The sequence below is a fragment of the Manis javanica genome, chromosome 3 (assembly GCF_040802235.1).
Source record: "Manis javanica isolate MJ-LG chromosome 3, MJ_LKY, whole genome shotgun sequence".
In the NCBI taxonomy this organism is placed as follows: Eukaryota; Metazoa; Chordata; class Mammalia; order Pholidota; family Manidae; genus Manis; species Manis javanica.
Window position 1 is genome coordinate 31,991,353 of NC_133158.1, and position 19,072 is coordinate 32,010,424.

Below are 19,072 nucleotides of genomic sequence, written 5' to 3' on the forward strand. Positions count from 1 at the left end.
CTATGGGGCAGAGGCCTACCTGCTGCCGCTCCACTGGGGTCAGCGTGGGCGAGATGCCCACCGGCCTGCTGGCGTCCAGGCTATTCTTGGTCAGGGCGAGGGGCTGCTCCATGCTGAGGCTGGGGAGGGACGCGTACAGGTGGCTGCTGTGCAGGCCCATGGTCGGGGCCACGGCGCGCTCAATGGGGCTGCGGCTCCGCTCCCGGGGGTCTTTCCGGCAGTCTCCATTGGCAGCTTTGTTCCTGAAAAAGAGGGACGAGCACTCAGAGGGGATCCCTGGCATCTCCTGAATGATAAAGGGGTCCTGACCACGTGCCAGGCACTGCACTCTGAGTATTGCATCTCATTGTTCATTGTGCCGTGGAGAAGTGTATCATTGCCATCTCTGTTCTCTGAGGCTCAGGTTAAATGCTCGCCAGTAGGTTGAGGAGCAGGGACCCTAACCCAGGTTGGTGGGACTCCAAAAGGCACCCCTCTGCTCTGCAGCCTGTCCCATGCACGGGCACTTCTGCAAGAAAGTCCACTCACTTGGAGACTCGATGACGGACCTGTGTGCTCAGGACCAGCCTGGCTGGACGGGGACCTGCCCTTCTGAAGAATGACAACAACCCACGGTCACCAGGCACCTCCTGGATGCGAGGTGCCACTGGCATTAGCTCGGTCTGTCCTCCAACAGCAGTCAGAGGGGACACCACACCCACCCCCTTCCAGATGAGCACACCGAGACTCCGGGCAGTGCTCAAGGAGCGAGGTTCCCAGCTGACCGCAGGCTGGCCAGGCGTAACCGACTTTGGGAAAGGCCCCCACAGGCACTCACGGAGGCCTCAGCTCCATGTCTAGCACAGGGCAGTGCTGTGTGGAGCCCTCCCAGCTGCCCTCTGACCAACACAGGCTACCGGCCATGTCCAGGTCGCACCTAGCACAGACTGCCATGGCGCGGGGCCTGGGCAGCACAGCCAGTGAGTGATGCCACCGCTGCTGGAGGCGGAGGCTCAGCCCAGGTCCCCTTCTCTCCCATGTACTCCAGGGCTTCGTTTTGCCTTGGGTCTCAGCCTCTCAAAGCCACCAGGTTCTCTGCTGCCAAAGCCATTGTTTTTAATACGAATCAGCAGGTCCTTTAAGGAAAAATGTGGTGAAGATGGCAATGACCTTTCTTTTAGGGATGCAGATTGTCCTCCAAGCCGACAGGCACTCATGCTCTGCCTGGCAGACATCCTGGGCTGCGGCCGCGAGGCCGGGGCTTGTGCGCTAAGAAACCCAGAGGAAGCAGCAGTCACTGCCTGCCGCCTCAGCTGGCTGAACACGGTAAAACATTATTTGGTATTTTATACATGTGCACATATGCGTGAGGAAGAGGGCGGAGGGGAACTTGCCTTTTTAAATTGTACCTTCATGTGTAGCTGAAGAAATAACACAGAGAGACCCATGTACCTTTTACCTAGTTCCCAACCAGTATCACACCCAGGGTACCAGCACTGGCTAGCAGACAATTCGCCGACCTTCCTGATTGCCTGGTTTGGTTGTATTCACGTCAGGGTAACCTTTTCATAATGCAGATCCAACCGCAACCACTCCTGAATTACAATTTCAGCAGCTCAACCCCGTTGTCAGTGGCCTCCCAGGCCCTCCCCACTCTGGCCCAACCACCTTCCCAGCCTCCTCTCTGGCTCCAGGCCCCCAAGCACTGTGCTCTGTAGTCACAACAGTCTGCTCGCCACTCCTCAGATAAGAGGTGCCACTTTATGCCTCTGGGACTGTGTATCTGTATGTACACATATGTGTTTATGAATATACATGCTTGTGTAAATGTATGACTGTGTTTGTACACTGCACATGAGTGTGTGTGCATGACTACATGTATGTGCCTGCCAGCAGCTGTGGCCACTGTGCTCTGGACCCCAGAGTGCCCCATGCAGACCTTTAACAGAGAACCCGTCTCACGGCTTTCGACCATTTCTTCTATGCAGCCCCCAACCACATAGGACTCCTGTGGGTGCACCGCGCGCCCTGCCCATCCCAGTTGTGCTCTGCCTAGCACACTGCCTGGCGTGGCAGGCCTGTGGCGGCTGTGGACAAAGGAAGAGAAACACATGGGTTAGCAGATAAGGAAAGGCAGGCACCATGGGTGTGGAAGTGTGCACAGGCAGAGCCGTGAGGCGGGGCTGTAGACCCACCTGGAGGGGCGTCCACACACCCCGGTCAATATGGGCTTGGGGCTCAGCAGGAAGAGCGTGAGAGGTGCAGGCCCCCGGCTGCAGCCCCCAGTTCTGCTGCGCCATGTCTCGGGCACGCCACTGAGTCTGGTGTCCTGCTCTACCCTGTGGTTCCGGTGAGGTCCACCAGGATGGACAGGGGAGTGAACATCACACAAAGCCCATCACTCTGGCACAGTGCAGGGGGTCTGTGAAGTTTACTGGTACCAAATCAGTGTTAAGTGTAGATTATCAATTATAGGGTGATTAACTGTTTAAGGCAGAGCATTTCATTTGTGGGTAGATAAATCTACCCACCCCTTTATTCACTGGTTGACTATATAGAATGACTTAAAGGCAATTAGAAATAAATCGTCAGCCTATTAAGACAATTCTGGCAGAGTATGTTCTAGGCAGTCTAGATGGTATGACCCATATCTGCCATACACATCCCAGCAATTTCCAAATAATTACAATACCAAAAAGAAGAAAAACCTTAGTTCTGAAACAAACTGGTCTATAATCTCATCTTCCTGTGATGGGTTGGAAGATATCACAGGCCTTTGCAGTGAACACCTGGGGGCTGCGATCCCAGACACCTAAGTCACTGCAGTTCAGCTGTGGGGACCTTCCACTTGACAGACTGCAGGCCAGTCAATCCCGAGATACACAGGCTTTTGCACCTAAATGGGTATTTATCGGTAAATGCATATGGATCCGTGTAGGAGAAGACTACATAGTCACACATATTTTTTTGTTCAGTAGTATCAGGTTTTCTTCTAAATTGAGATGAAATCTAATGTTTGACAAGGTACACATATTATTTCCTTGACACGATCCTCTGCCTCTCCCTTCCCGCCAAAATGAGGTTTCTGGAGGCCACTTACTAAGCTGTGCGAACTCAGGGAATGGGTTCACGGCATTCTGCTGGAATCTGCCTCCATCCAACTGAGACTCCAATTTAGTCAGCCAATGTTAACTGAGCCCCGATCCTGTGAAGGTCAGAGCAAGGACACGGCCGGGCCTTCTCATGCACCCCTACCTCGGCAGGGGAGGGGCCACAGGTCCCAGGTGAGCGCAAGAGCCGGCAGAGGCTGGAGAGTCGGGCCAGATCATCGCCCGCTGGTGGAAGGGGCGGCCAAGGCCCAGGCTGCATCTGTCCCTGTCCAACACCAAGGTCCCCAGGACATATGTACAGCACTACTGACCCCTGCACCCCACGCCCAATGCCACCTCACTCTGGGCCATGTGCAGGCATGTGCATTACTCAGTGGAGCCACGGCCCAGTGACCCATGTTACCAAAGGTGACACCCAGAGCGGCCACGGGCTGTCCAAAGGCACCCAGCGATGGTGGAGGGGAAGGCAGGGCAGTGCCACCCCGCTGCCACTGTCAGTGCTCCCGAGGCTTGCTCTGCGCCCACAGCGCACTGGGAAGCAGGGTGAGAGGGCTTTGGGGGAGGCTAACCAGAAAAACGGTCAGCGACATGCGTCATACGGTGGGTGTCACAGCTCAGGACACTGAAGGGCACTGAAAGCAAGCATCTGAAGAACTCGCTGGTTAATTTTAGCAGAATTATACATTACTCACATTTCCAGCTCATGTTCCTGGTTCCCAGAGCTTAAAGACAGACATTGTTTTCCACATCGCCCCTGATGAATCATAGCCCCAGGCCCGCCGCTTCCCAGGCGTCATGTGCGCTCCTGAACCGCAGGCCCAAACCACACGCTTCCTGCCTGGAGATCGCAATCACCTCTGTTCACAGGAAACCAGCTGCAGCCCCACCAGAGCCTAACGGGCTCCCGGGGGTCCCAACCCCGAGGGCCGGCTGACCGCACCTCCTGGAAGTACACCCTGAGGGCGGCATTTCCCCTGCCACCGACTCAGGAGAGAAACCGGCAGGGGGGACGGACGGAAGTAAGGGGGTAGGAAAGAAGACGCCTCTTACACCTTCCTCCAGGACAAGGCGTCCGGGGAGCGATCCACTCCCTCTGCTACCCTTTCCAAGATGAGAAGACAAAACCGTCCACAGGGTCTGGGAAAAGTTAACTAGGTTCCCACCAGGGAAACCGTGAAAGCATCCATCATGTGAACATAGGGCATCGCGGCCATTTGTACGCTCCTTAGCACGATCTTCCCGCCCTGACCAGGGGCTCAGGCTGAAGCAAGCCCTTGGGAAGGAGTGTGACATCGCCCAGCCTCGGCCATCCCATTAAATACCGATGGCGAAGAGCCAGCTTGAGCCTAAGTCCGCAGGGCAGGAGCATGAGACATTTCAGGGAGTACTCTCCAGGAACTGTTCTGGGCCCCGGGGGCCACCTGGGGGCAGGCCCCCGGCCCCTTAGGAACACACAGCGCCTCCCCCACGCGGCAGGGACGCCCTGGCAGGAGCGCACTGAAGGGCTGTGCTAACACCCAGCGGGCACGAGGGCTTGGGTGCTGGCAGCGGCTCAAAGCGGGAGGGAAACAGGCGCGGGGTCAAGGCCCTGGGGAACAGGCCTGTGAGGGTCACAGCCAAGACCGCCCCGCCGCCCTGCCCTCCTCCCCTCCCATTTCAGTTCTTGCAAAGCATCTGCCCTCTGGGAACCAGGCTAGTGACAGACCTTCACAGTCCAACGCTAATGAAAATAATGTTGGTAAAGCTTTTTTAATTTTTAAAAGCTTCCTCAGGGAATGTACTTAATGCCACTGAACTGTACACTTAAAAATGGCTAAAATGGCAAACTGTGTTATACATATTTATATTAATAAAATTTCTTTTTTAATTTCAGATAAAAAGCAACCCATGGCCATTTACTGAGTGCCCAGGTTTGCAGGGTGGACCAGGCAGGCGGAACTACCCCTGTTTTACAGCAAAGAGGAGGGTGGTGGGGAAGATAAATAGATAAATGCCTAGTCTGAAGTGGGGACGGAGGCAGGACATCCCCCTGTTCACCGCCCGCCCCAGGATGGACCACCTCCCGCTCCCTCCCAGACCCTGGCCTACAGGGATGAGGCGGACAGGCATCTGTCCTGGGAGTCCAGCTGCGCTTGGAGGGACAGCCCTCCGAGGCACTCCACCCCTGTGGGTGGCACTGGTCTTGCTCTCTAAGCATCCAGTTTCCCGGGGCTCTTCCCAGGGCCACGGCGGCCTCCCAGCTGGACCAGACACTGGAGCCCCTGATGCCCTCCACGCTCTGCCCTCTCCTGGCACTTGGCACATGGCTGAGCAGATGTCTGGACAACTATTCACTGAGTAAGTGAATGATTAAAGCACCTATTCAGTTAAGAGCATCTGTCATGAATGAAAAGAAACATTTCTGAGGATTCTCAGCAGGAAAGCCATTTTTTTTCCTGAAAAAGCAGAATTTGGGGAGCACTTAAACATCTGGAATAAGTAAAAGTAAAATGTTTTCCCCCTTTACTTACCGCCCCTGTCTTTTGCTTTCCTCCCGCCACTCTGAAATGCCCCCTGGGTCATGCACCTCACCCATCTCCCCCTCCTTTCTCCTGTGTGAAGGGTAATTCTCTGCTCCCTGAACAGGCAGGGGGGCACTTGGGTGTGTCTCCAAGACAACCCGGTCTGGCCTCGCCACTCCCCAGTCCCATTCCAGACAGGAAGTGGAGGGGGCGGTGACACCACCCCCAGGGCGCCTGGTGCCCTGGGAGGGCCTGGGCACAGCTGACGTTTGCACACGGAGGTGGTGGGAGGTGAAACAGACACACCCTCCTGGGGACAAAATGGGGAGCTGTGTCTCACTGGCAGGAAAGAGTGGAGAAACACTGGCATTCAGAGTGACCCAGGGCCTCTGCTTCAGTAACAAGCACAAACGGGGGCGGAGGCCGCCTTCACCTCCAAGTGGGTGTGGGGGAGGGGCTGGGTGGCATACCACACCTGTCATCCCTTCACATCACTTAGTATCAAGGGAGAAGCCACAGCCCTGCCCCTCTCAGAGGTTCCAGGGAACCAGCCTGGGCGTGAAGGGCTCTGCAGCAGGTGGCTAATTAACTGCCCTGTCACCACGTCTATCCACCCACGTAAGGTTTCCACCCACCAACTACCCACAAAGGGCGCATCCCTATTGCTAGTTCAGATTTCAAAAATCAACTACAGATACCCCTTGAACAACACAGGTTGAACTGCACGGATCCACTTATATGGAGGTTTTTTTTCAATAAATACATTGGAAAATTTTTTGGAGATTTGTTGACAATTTGGGGAAAAAAATTTTCTTTTCTCTAGCCTACTTTACTGTAAGAAAACCATATATAATACATGTAACAAAGTATGTGTTAGTCGACTGTTTATGTTAGTGGTAAGGCTTGCTGTCAACAGTGGCCTATTTAGTAGGTGAGTTTGCAGGGAATCAAGTTATACACGGGTCTCGACTGTGTTGACATCCCAACCCCTGCACTGCTCACAGGTCAACTGCACACGGAACTAAGACACACGCATTTACTCTCTGTCAGGACATTTGCGACCTGCTGCCCCAGTCAGAAGCATGTGCCATTTTAACACTGCCCTTCGTGTCCAAAAACGTAACACATTAAAAGTTAGGGAATCCCTGCGAATAGGTGTAAATCATAAACTGTCATTTACTGAATGCTACAAACCAGATCACTTGCAAGACCTGATTATCTTATTAAATCCACCACAACGCTGCAAAGTACCAACGTACACTGAGGTTCGGAGGGGTTCAGTGACTTACCTCAGGCTGTAGAACTAGTACAGAGCAAGGATGCGTGCTTACTCTGGCTCCAAAGCTTCCTTTTCACCTTCCCCTCTCAAGAGAGAAGTGACCTAGTTTATCCATGTCATCTGCCTACAGCACAACGTGCTTCTATATGAACACACTACAATTTATTCACCCATTCTTCTGACAGGCGTTTGGATAACCTCCAGTTTTTCCTTATTATAAATAATCCCATGGTGTTTATATCTTTGTGCATGTCTCCTTGGGCCCATGTGCGAGGGGCTCTGGGCGTCCCTCAGGTAGATTCTGGAAGCGACACAGTGGGTGGCAGAGCTCCCCACCTTCAGGAGCTGTGGCAAACCCTTGCCAGCAGTGCAGGGGCTCCTGCCGACATGTGCTCTCGATGTCACCCACCCTCGGCCACCCAGAGACGTCTCCGAGTCCCGTGGTGTGCAATCAGTCACTGTTTTAACTTGCATTTCCTCCGTTTCCAGCATAGGTGAGCATCTTTTTACACATTTACTGGCTGTTCTACTTCCTTCTGTGAATTGCTTTTAATTTGTTATGGGTTGAACTGTGTTTCCCCAGAAAGATACTGAAGGGCTAACTCCCAGTACCTGTGACTGTGATCTTACTTGGAAATAGGGGCTTTGCAGCTAATCAAGATGAGGTCATAAGAGTGGGCTCTGATCAAATATGACAAGTGTCCATGTAAGAGGGAAATTTGGACAAAGTGACAGACATGTACAGAGGGAAAACTACATGAAGACATAGGGACAAAGCCATCTACAAACCAAGGAACACCTGGCACTGCTGGCGGCTGACAGGCAGGCGAGGTCCAGGCTCTTGCTGGCGGGCCTCAGAAGGAACCCACCCTGCTGACACACCTCCAGCCTCCAGGTCTGTGAGACAACACGGTTCTGTGTTGGAGCCACCCGGTCTGTGGTCCTGTGTCACAGAAGCCCCAGGAAACTAATATACTTGCCCTGGCCTTTCCCCCATTGCTTTATGCTTCATTAGATATGCTCCTCGCCCACGTTTTCTCCTGCTTTCTCTGTAACTCCCCTTTCACCCCTGTTCTTAGAGTTCCTCTGGATGTTTTCAGAGACGTCCCTAAGAGGTGCTGGACCTCAGGTTTCCCTGTCATGCACATTGGTCAACATGCAGCTTATTTAATGATCGCCAAGCAGTGACAACACAAGTCGAGGCCAGGCCCGCCAACGAGAAGCCAGAGGGCAAGCTGCCCTGACTTTGCCCCCACGTGCAGTTCAGGGAGCCAGAAAAGGCTGAACCACCTGCCCCTCTGTACAAGGGGGAAGCAGCTTGTCAGCCAAGTTATAACCCAAGACCTTTGGCTCAGGAATGTTTGGACAGAGCAAAGAAGAAAGGATGCGGCAGATCTTTTCATTATGCTGCGCTGATGGCCCATGGAGGATGAACAGGAGCCCACGGGCCAGCTGTGAGCGCCACACACCTTCTCCCACTCCACACCTGCGCTGACCCTGACATGCCCACCACCTCCCCATGGCACTCGGCGGAATCCCCCAGAGTCACACAGACGGGACATGGGGCAGGGCCCAGTCAGCCAGCCTTCCATCTTCTGCGGAAATTATAAGTTTCAGAAATACAGCATTTCTATGGGGCTGGAGGGGAAAAATCACACATACCAGATAGTATAAGGGAGGGTATCAAGGTGACATTTCTGCTAATACTGAGCTGGATTCTGTCTCTGTAATTGGATCAAGAGTTTCCAATCAAAGCCCTCTCTAGGGTGAGAGGCATTAAATTAGCATCATAAGTGGCTCCAGGTATGCTCCAGCCTCCAGGAGTCCTGGGACTCCCCAACTCCTGCAGGGCTCAGCCCCAAACCCCCCTTCTGTGCTGTGCTGACCCCTCTGGCTCTTCTCTGTGACTCTGTACGGAGACCTAGGGGAATGCGGTGTCTCCGTTCCTGGAGCACGATCACTGCACAGACCTGCAGGAGGGACGCAGGGGCACCGAGGAAACCAAGCTGATGTCCCCTGAAGCCACACTGTGGCACGTACGTACCATGGCCACTTACATGAAGCTTAAGATAACCAAACGTAGGCCTTAAGAGAGAAAACATTATTAAACTAGTTTAGTTAAGAAATCTGTCTGAAACAAACCTGTCATTTATTTCTTCCCTTGCTTGGTGACTCAGGATCTTTATTATAAACGTGCTTTTCGGATGCGATGCAGCAGGTCTCCATGTTTGCTGCTGCCTGACCAAGTGACCTCAGACTGCTCAGCTGTTTGCACTCCTGGGCCAGCTCCTTACGAGTCCCGCACCCTCCCTTGGTTATCCTGGGGTCAGTCCTGGCATGGGGGGAGGGGCACCTGCCCTGAGGGTAGCCTGTAGTTTTCCCCTCTTGGGAGAGGCCAGCAACTGGCTTGCTAGCATGACATGTACAATAAGACCCCACAGGCTCTGAGTGTGCAGCGCCTGCTGCAGCCTCTCCCATCTCCAGTTCCAGCCCTCAGGGGTCTTAAGGGCTGGCTTTCAGACCTGCTGCCTTCAGGGAGGCAGGACTCACAGCAATGTCAGCCAACAGAGCAGAGCTTATATAGGCTGCTGCAAAACTCAACTCCCGTCTCTGACTAGCTTGACTCTATGGAAATAAGGTGCTAGTTTTTTTTGACTGGAACTGTTCTGTACATATTTTCCATCATTAGCTCAGACAAAAGGAAAAGTTACAGTTGGAGAAAGAGGTCGACCCTGAGAACAAGACTCATAAAGCATCTCGTCATCCCCCCATGTGATGACTAGTGCCACAAAGCTGGGCTGGGCCTGCCCCGAGGGCCTTAGCCAACCAGCAGATCCCCCTGCACACCAAGCTCCCAGACTGACCAGACCACACACCCCACATGTGCACACTCACAGTCTTCAAATGAATGGAGAGGTAGCTCAGATTCATGAAATATAAATTAAGTTGAAATTCCTACCACTACTAAATTTGTAGTCATTTTTATCATTACGTAATCTCTTGACAAATGATAATTAAAAAAATACAACCACTATATTTTTGGCATTAAACGGAGTCCTTGTACAAGAGAAAGGATGGAAAATATTGTGCCTCTTCTCCTGTAACTGAGCTACACTGTCCGATGTTGACAAAATCCTAGAAAAGATCATCTTTCTGCACAGCCACCAATGTTCTGCTTTGCTGTCCTTATTTTGGGAAGGCCTGAGACAGCTGAGGCAAAACAGAGGGATCTGCCCACTAAGACTGGCCAGTGCCAGCTCTGCTGGGGTCACCCCCAAAGCTGTTCATCCTGCTGCTCCCGGCAACACACACCCATCCGCCACCTGATTCTAAGATCCACTTACCTTCCTTGTGCTAGAAAAGTGGACCAGGGCACCCAGTCCCTTCCCCAGAAGGGTAGGGGAGGGAAACACTCTCTTCTTAGCCACTCACTGACCTGAGACTCAGAGAGAAGACAGGTTCCCTCTAGACATGCCTGCCGTGAAACACAGCAGGGCGAGGATCTGCACACGTGTGCTGTGCAGACGTTTCTGTAAGTCAGTGTCTAGAACAGTGCCAGGCATGCAGTAACTAACTTATGAATGAACCAACCAAACAACAAATAAGTTCTTAGGAAAAACAGCACTAACTGGTCTGAATAAGAAAGAGGTGCTAATGAAGCTGGGAGGCCAGGGCAGCATCTGGCCCAGAGGCACCTGGGCACCAGCCGCAGCAAGTGCCATCCCACCGGGAAGTAATGCTCTCAAACACCCTCCATTGTCATTTCTATTTTTTTTCTGGGTTGGTACCAGCCTGTGTTTCCTAACTCCATTCAAATCCTTTTGAAAGGTTACTCTTAGTTAATTACTCCATATTTGCAGCAAAACGCTGGAAAATATTATAAGCTGTTGAGCAAAAAAGATTGGATGCTCATGGTGCAATGGCCGTGAAGGAAGGCCAGGGATGCGGAACTCCAGCACCCCTCAAAGACTGCACCCTTCCCGGCACCGACGCTTATTGCCTCTTCAGTCAATTCACTCCACTACAGAAAAGCTTCAGTTACAAGGGCGTTTTACTGAATGGAATGGAAGCTTTCTAGTATGAGTCCTTGGTTCAAGGGCTGCCCTTTGGAAAAACTCAATGTAGTCTCTTTCTTCTACTCTTTCTTCTTTGCAGCTATTGGAAAATTGCTTCTGTCAGCCCTGCCACACCCAGAATTCTCTTCACCAGACAAGAATCCCTACAAATTATACCAGATCCCTCACCACCCTGCCACCCACCTCCACATGCTCTTCAAATTCACATTCATCTTTAAGTGTGGTACCCAGAACTAGACATAATACCCTAGATGTAATCTAAAGAGCAGAGCCCACAGGGAAAGGCAATTCCCTTCAATTTACAGTAGCATATTTCTGAACCAAAAATCAAGGCAGAAGGTCTACAAGGTAGGAACTAAGGTCAATGGAATAGAACACACGAAATCAGGATTATTCCAAGACCTGCAGTCATCCAGAACTACCCTTTTATAATGGCACTTCCATGTCACATCAGAAGCGTGGTCACCTAAAATCCTCATGCTTTTTTTCTTTTAATTCAGCTACATCTATGACCCTATCTAGGCTGGAAATATAAATGAGTTACTACACAGATGTGCATCATATGGGCAAGTGTATCAGAGACAAGCCATCTGACGTCGTTCAGGGGCTTTTTGGCTTGCTGAGACCGCCTCCCCCACCTGAGTGCAGGCGTCCTTCCCAAGGGGCCAACTCGGATGATGGTGCTGATCAGTTTCAAATTATTTTGTGGGCTTCTCAAGATATTATGAGGATAAACCTCTAATTTAATACATTTATACTACACTTGAAAATTAGAAAGCCTGTTTTTCTTTTAAAACCATTTACCTACCCTGACATCAGAAACCTTGTGGGCAAAATAAAATTAGACTTAAATTATTATACAACTATACTAGAAAGTTTGAGAATTTAAGGACTGAGTATGTAAAGTGATCAAATATTCACCTGATAAAATATAGTGAGGCATCTACCAAATATTCTTTAAAATAAAATAATAAAGGACCTTTGTTTCCATCTTAAAGTACATTGTATAATGTTAATCCTAAGCATTTCATGTGTTATTTTCTCAAAGACTAGAGGAAAAGGTTGGTTAACTCTTTTAAAAAAAGACAAATTAGATAATAGAAACAAGATCTGAATTAAAGATTATTTTGAGGATCTTCAGGTGTGTAGAAAGGCTACTATTATATTGATAATTGATAGGCAAATTACTAATCAATCTCTGTTCTTACAGCAAAATTCACAGGGGACCTGAAGAAAAACAATACTGACAGCTTACTTAATTTTTCTGAGTTATAAAACTGCATTTCTTTACAAATATTCTCATTTTTAAAACTTCATGGAGTTCATAATGGACTTTCCCTAAGCTGTCTGCTTAGCTTTACTGTAACATCATTATTACCTAAGAGCGATCCCCTGGGCTACTGAAATCCTATTTAATCTGAAACCTGGAACCCTAAAAAGAAAGGGAGAAAGGTGAAGGACCCTAGGGGAACCTGATGATTCCATTCAATACTGGAATGGCATGTTCCCCCAAACCTTGGAGTTGATGGTTCTAAAACTGCCCTGGGGGAATCCAGAGGACTACCAGCCCCAGCACCCCCAAGTGACAACCTGTCCTTTTCACACAGACTTCCAAAACCAACCGGTCATGGGCAATCCAAACTACGCTCTAAATTAAAATTACCAGCCCAAGAGTCATCACACTGAGACTCTGTCACTAGGTACTGGATGATCATGACCTCAGAGGGCTCAGTCTCCATCCACCAAGCGCTTAGCTCCTCTCCAGGCCCTGCTCAGCTCAGCCTAGTATGTCTTAACACCTAAGAGACTCATTACTGTTTATTCGAGTGAACTAAAGTTAATCATGAGTCCACAGCATATTTATTTATTTGCTGTGGTAAAATACAACAAAAAATTCACCATTTTAGTCATTTTTAAGTACACTGTTCAGTGGCACTGGACATTCACATTGCTGTGCACACATCCCCACTGTCCATCTCCAGGTCTTTTTCATCTTCCCAAACGGAAAGTGTCCCTATTAAACACTAACCCCCCAATCTCCCTGTTATCCAGTACCCACCATTCTACTTTCTGTCTCTATGACTCTGACCCCTCACGTAGGTAGAATCACACACTGTTTGTCCTCCTGTGACTAGCACATTTCCCTGAGCACCATGTCTTCAGGGTTCATTATGCTATAGCCTGTGTCAGAATTTGGTTGTTTTTGAAAGAACATTTCAGTTGTTTCTAGCTTTTGGTGATTATGAATAGTGCTATTATAGATATTTGTGTAGAAATACTTATTTGAATACCTGCTTTCAATTCTTTTGGGTATATTCCTAGCAGTGGAATTTCTGGGTCATATAGTAACTCTATGTTTAACTTTTTGGGAAACTGTCACACTGTTTTCCACAGTGGCTACACCACTTTACATTCCTACCAGCAGTGTATGAGGGCTCCAAAAGCTGCACATCCTTGTCAACACTTGTTATTGTCTGCTTAATTTTTTATTTTTTTATTTTTTGCAGCTTAGCATATAATATATATATATTTTTAATTTTTATTTTGGTATCATTAATCTAAAATGACATGAAGAACATTATGTTTACTAGACTCCCCCCATCACCAAGTCCCCCCAACAATCCCCATTACAGTCACTGTCCATCAGCATAGTAAGATGCTGTAGCATCACTACTTGTCTTCTCTGTGTTGCACAGCCCTCCCCGTACCACCACCCCCCCACATTATACATGCTAATCGTAATGCCCTCTTTCTTTCTCCCGGCCCTTATCCTCCCTTCCTACCCATCCTCCCCAGTCCCTTTCCCTTCGGTAACTGTTAGTCCATTCTTGGGTTCTGTGATTCTGCTGCTGTTTTGTTCCTTCAGTTTTTCTTTGTTCTTATACTCCACATCTGAGTGAAATCATTTGGTACTTGTCTTTCTCCGCCTGGCTTACTTCACTGAGCATAATACCCTCTAGCTCCATCCATGTTGTTGCAAATGGTAGGGATCTGTTTTCTTACTATGGCTGAATAATTTTCCATTGTGTATATGTACCACATTTTCTTTATCCATTCATCTACTGATGGACACTTAGGTTGCTTCCATGTCTTGGCTATTGTAAAGGATGCATCTGTCTTTTTCAAACTGGCCTGCTGTATTCTTAAGGTAAATTCCTAGAAGTGGAATTCCTGGGTCAAATGGTATTTCTATTTTGAGCTTTTTGAGGAACCTCCATACTGCTTTCCACAATGGTTGAACTAACTTACACTCCCACCAGCAGTGTAGGAGGGTTCCCCTTTCTCCACAACCTCGCCAACATTTGTTGTTTGTCTTTTGGATGGTGGCGATCCTTACTGGTGTGAGGTTATATCTTGTTTTTAATTTGCATTTCTCTGATGACAAGTGATGCAGGGTGTATCTGTTGGCCATCTGAATTTCTTCTTTGGAGAACTGTCTGTTCAGCTCCTCTGCCCATTTTTTAATTGGATTATTTGCTTTTTGTTTGTTGAGGTTCATGAGCTCTTTATATATTTTGGATGTCAACCCTTTATTGGATTTGTCATTTATGAATATATTTTCCCATACTGTAGGATGCCTTTTTGTTTGCTTGGTGGTGTCCTTTGCTGTACAGAAGCTTTTCAGCTTGATATAGTCCCACTTGTTCATTTTTGCTTTTGTTTCCCTTGCCTGGGGAGATATGTTCATGAAGAAGTCGCTCATGTTTATGTCCAAGAGATTTTTGCCTATGTTTTTTTCTAAGAGTTTTATGGTTTTATGACTTACATTTAGGTCTTTGATCCATTTTGAATTTACTTTTGTGTATGGGGTTAGACAGTGATCCAGTTTCATTCTCTTATATGTAGCTGTCCAGTTTTGCCAGCACCATCTGTTGAAAAGGCTGTCATTTCCCCATTGTATGTCCATGGCTCCTTTATCGCATATTAATTGACTATATATGTTTGGGTTAATGTCTGGAGTCTCTATTCTGTTCCACTGGTCTGTGGCTCTGTTCTTATGCCAGTACCAAATTGTTTTGATTACTGTGGCTTTGTGATAGAGCTTTGTAGTAGAGCTTGAATTTGGGGAGTGAGATCCCCCCCCCACTTTATTCTTCCTTCTCAGGATTGCTTTGGCTATTCAGGGTCTTTGGTGGTTCCATATGAATTTTTGAACTATTTGTTCCAGTTCGTTGAAGAATGCTGTTGGTAATTTGATAGAGATTGCACTGAATCTGTATATTGCTTTGGGCAGGATGGCCATTTTGACGATATTAATTCTTCCTATCCATGAGCATGGGATGAGTTTCCATTTGTTAGTGTCCTCTTTAATTTCTCTTAAGAGTGTCCTGTAGTTTTCAGGGTATAGGTCTTTCACTTCCTTGGTTAGGTTTATGTTTTTTTAAGGCTGAATAATATTCCACTAGATGTACAGAGCACGTTTTGTTTATCTGTTCATCCAATAGTGGACTGACTTCTGGACTGCTTCCACCTTCTGGCTATTGTGAATAGTGCTGCTGCGAATGTGGGTATGCAAATACCAGTTTGAGTCCCTGCCTTCAATTCTTTGGGATATATAACCAACAAAGGGACTTGCTGAGCGGTATGGTAATTCTGTGTTCAGTTTTCAGTCCTGGGGAGTTTTGACATATTATTGGTAGTAAAGGAGCAACAGGATGCATTTCTCACTACATGTTTGTCCCTCTCCACCAGAGAAAATAAAAGAAAGGATGGGGCTGGCCCACAGCAACAAAATACAAGTCTTTGTAAACACAGTCCAAGTGTTCATGAGAGAAATGCTCATGAGTGATGCAAACATTTGACATAAAAATTAAATGAACAAAGAACATCCACCAACCAGCTCTGCAGATTCAGCACACACAGGCACGTGGTAAGGGCTGCACGCAGGGATGCTGTAATCACCAGGAGCATTTTGGAGACTCACAAGCCACATATTTGTGGTTCTTATTTCTCACTATGGGCCTTTAAAGATTACTTCAAGTCATCCAAGGATGGCTAATGTTAATAACAGTAATGACTACCATTTGTATAGCATTACTGTACAGTTTTACAAAGTGCTTTGCACACATATTATCGTTAACAGGTCACCTTCAATTGCAACTCCTCTATCCAGCCCAGAAAATGTGTTTCTCTAGAAACCCCCTCATGTCTATCTGGCAGGTGAGGGCCCCCAGACCCTGAGCTTTCCAGTGGCCAGTGATTTGTCAACTTCTTGGTTTCAGAGCAAGGAGGGAAGAGCATGGGGGGAACAGCTGCTCTGTGAAGCTATTCACAAGTTTCTGAGAGATTAAACAAAAGCATGCATTTTCTATCAGTGTGAAGGATCTCTCAATCTCTAATTGATCCTGCACTCTGAAGCAATGTTGTGTGTAGGGGAGGGCCTCAAGTCAAATTTCCACAGACGGAAGTGATCAAATTGCTGAGGTCAAAACCTCCAGACTTCAGTGTGGCCAAGTGCTTTTATTTCCCTTGTAATTTTCTTGAAGAATGTTGAACCTAAAACACACCCCTTTTTGGAGGCAATCCTGTCAGCTGAACTGTGTAGGAAGAGAAAGCACTCAATACGCCCCAAATCAGCAGCCACTCAAAGTATGTGCCGTTGTCTACAGGCATCACGAGATAGCCCAGCCCAGCCATAACATGTCAGCCACCACCTGAAACTTGGTTACTTCCAATCCATTAAGGAAACAATTACTTATAGGCATTAACCCTTCCAGCTCACACATGTAACTGTGGCCAGCGCTGCTGCCCCAGTGAGATCCTCTCTCTCTCCTTCCAGGCCCCTCTCAGAAGAAACTGCACAGGGCACGGGTCTGATTGGGACAAGGTGCCATTTGGTGAGGGGAGAGAGATGAGAAGGAAAATCTCTGCTGTCCTTTCTGAGCAAAATCAACTCCACTTCGCCCAGTCCCTGCTGCCTGAGTTTAAATTAATTACAGCTGAAAATACAAGGTTGCCATCTGGTTTGAAAAAGCAAGGATAAGGGAATAAAATGAAAGGGGTTTTGGTACTAACCTCACTTTAATCATTGCCAAAGAGCATGAAGACAGCCCAGCGTCCTCCCACAAGAAAGCCTTGGGCCTCACAAACTTGGCACGCTGTCCTGGGCCCAAAACGGGATAGGCAGAGTGCCTGTCAGAATAAAAGTCCCCGGCTGAGAAGGTAGCTGCAAGGTGAGGGGCCTGCCTGCGCTGGCACGCAAGGCACGTTGCCTCTGGGTCCTGGGATAGGTTAGTAAATTCTGGGAGGGTTTATTTACAGAGGCTGTCTTGCCAAAACTTTACATGCATCATTACAGTTCCATTTTGTGAGAAAATAGATGCACTGTCAGAATTGTAGCATGCGATTTCCCCTTTCTTTGTTTCTCCATCTTCCATAACATAAGGCTTTTATAGAACTTTAAGTAAGGCTAAACAAAACACAGGAGAGGGAAGCTGCTGCGGAAGGGAGCCAGCTCCCAGCCAACCATGCATGTGACTCCCCAGCACCCTTGCAGCTGGCCCCTCGGAGGAGGAATGTGAAAAATCCCTGCTTTCCCTGCAGTGCAGCCACAACTACAGCCCCACTTACTTGTGTTTTGTAGGAAGCAACTTCCTTCTGCCTTCCTCCCACTAGTGGAATCCTGGAGGGGAGGCTCTGTTAGGACTCGGGCTGCCCAGAAATGCTGACTGTATGCACTGGGCAGGCCAAGGTACCCCGGCGAGCCTAGGTTTGTCTTGCAGGGCTTTATCCAGGTGCAAACAACTGCCCCATCTGCACCCTTCTTCACCACGTTGCCACGCCAAAGATCCCACAGCAGTAAAACATCCATCAGATTCTCCTCCATCAAAATTCAGATTTAAATTTTCTCCTGAGCCACTACCTGAGTGCTTTTTGACCCAAGCGAGTTTTGCAGACAAAATCTACATGTACCTGAGTCCAGCTGCTTTCAGGGCGCAATACCCACTAAGAATAGCCACTGAGACACCTTCCTGCGGTGCTCATCAGAATAAACTCTGATCAACCAGTCAGTCTTTTATAAACCAGAGATTAGAATAGTAACAGAGAAGTTAAAAGCGGATTATAAAGACAAGATTTCTGTTCCGGGGGAAAAACACATCTTCAAACCCCAAATGATGTGAAGGTTTTCCTCCATATAAATACTGCCCTGACGGAATCACTGTCTATAGCAACAGTGTCCATAACAATCAAAATCTCAGGAGTCTAACTTTCAAGTAAATGATACATCTGTCAAACCACAGGAAACATCTGGTAAAATGGTTAAATAAAACTTCTGATTTCAGAGCTTACTTAAGGTGACCAACAGGAGGCGCTTTTAAAACAAATACTGAAAGCTTTCTGAGCACTCACCGTGCTCAGTGCAGGAGGGGAAAATGGCCTTGCTGGGAAGGGGAGGAAACGCAGACAGGTCAGGAAACACTGCTGAGCTCCTCCGGTTCTTCTGTCCATATGGCTCTGCCCTGCGCATCGCCACCCCCGAAACCTCCTTAGCCACAGGAAAGTGCCTTCCCCCGCCCAGGACTGCCTCCCTCCCGCAAGCCCACCAACCCCCAATACCACCTCCAAGGCCGGTGCTCAGGAAGGTTGGATAAATGAACTAATGAAGTCAAACAAACAATACTCTGTTCATTCCACAGCTGCCATGTATGCAGTGCTGTCAACACAACCTGAACGTGTCACTAGGTACTGAACCTTTCAGTCCCTTCTGAACGATTTCAGAAGCCTCTTCCTCTAAACAAAGATTTTCAAAAATCTGTATTTCAAAAACACCATGAAGTTGAGAAGTAACAAATTAGGAAAATTGTTATTTTTCTCATACATCTGATGGATGATCCTTAACATGAAGAGCTGTAATGTATCTATAGAAAGATGAATACCCTAATGTAAAAAAGAGACAAGTATATATAAACAGTCACAAAAGAAACCCAAATGGCCAATAAGCATGTGAAAAGATCATTCTTCCCTAGCAGCAGGGGAAAAAAGACAAAATGACTACAATGATTTCCCTCTGAAACCTGCAACATTTAAATACACAGTAACAATCACCTCTGTGATGACACAGGGAGACAGGTGCCAAACTAACCTGGACCAATGCTCCAGCCAAAGCAGAAACTAGTGCCCTCTGAC

The 19,072-nt window shown here is 48.3% G+C and overlaps 1 protein-coding gene across 7 annotated transcripts in view; it reads right to left on the minus strand.

Annotated features, from left to right (window-relative positions):
* Positions 1-19,072, minus strand: part of VGLL4 (vestigial like family member 4) — a 138,099-nt gene that overhangs the window by 6,913 nt on the left and 112,114 nt on the right. For 6 of the 7 annotated variants that reach the window (XM_017661646.3, XM_017661653.3, XM_037000412.2 and 3 more), the window contains one exon: positions 20-242. In XM_017661646.3, the coding sequence (XP_017517135.2) occupies positions 20-242 (223 nt within the window). Of the gene's footprint in view, positions 1-19; positions 243-16,960; positions 16,990-19,072 lie in introns of those variants that run through there. The other variant, XM_017661662.3, reaches the window with a different exon arrangement.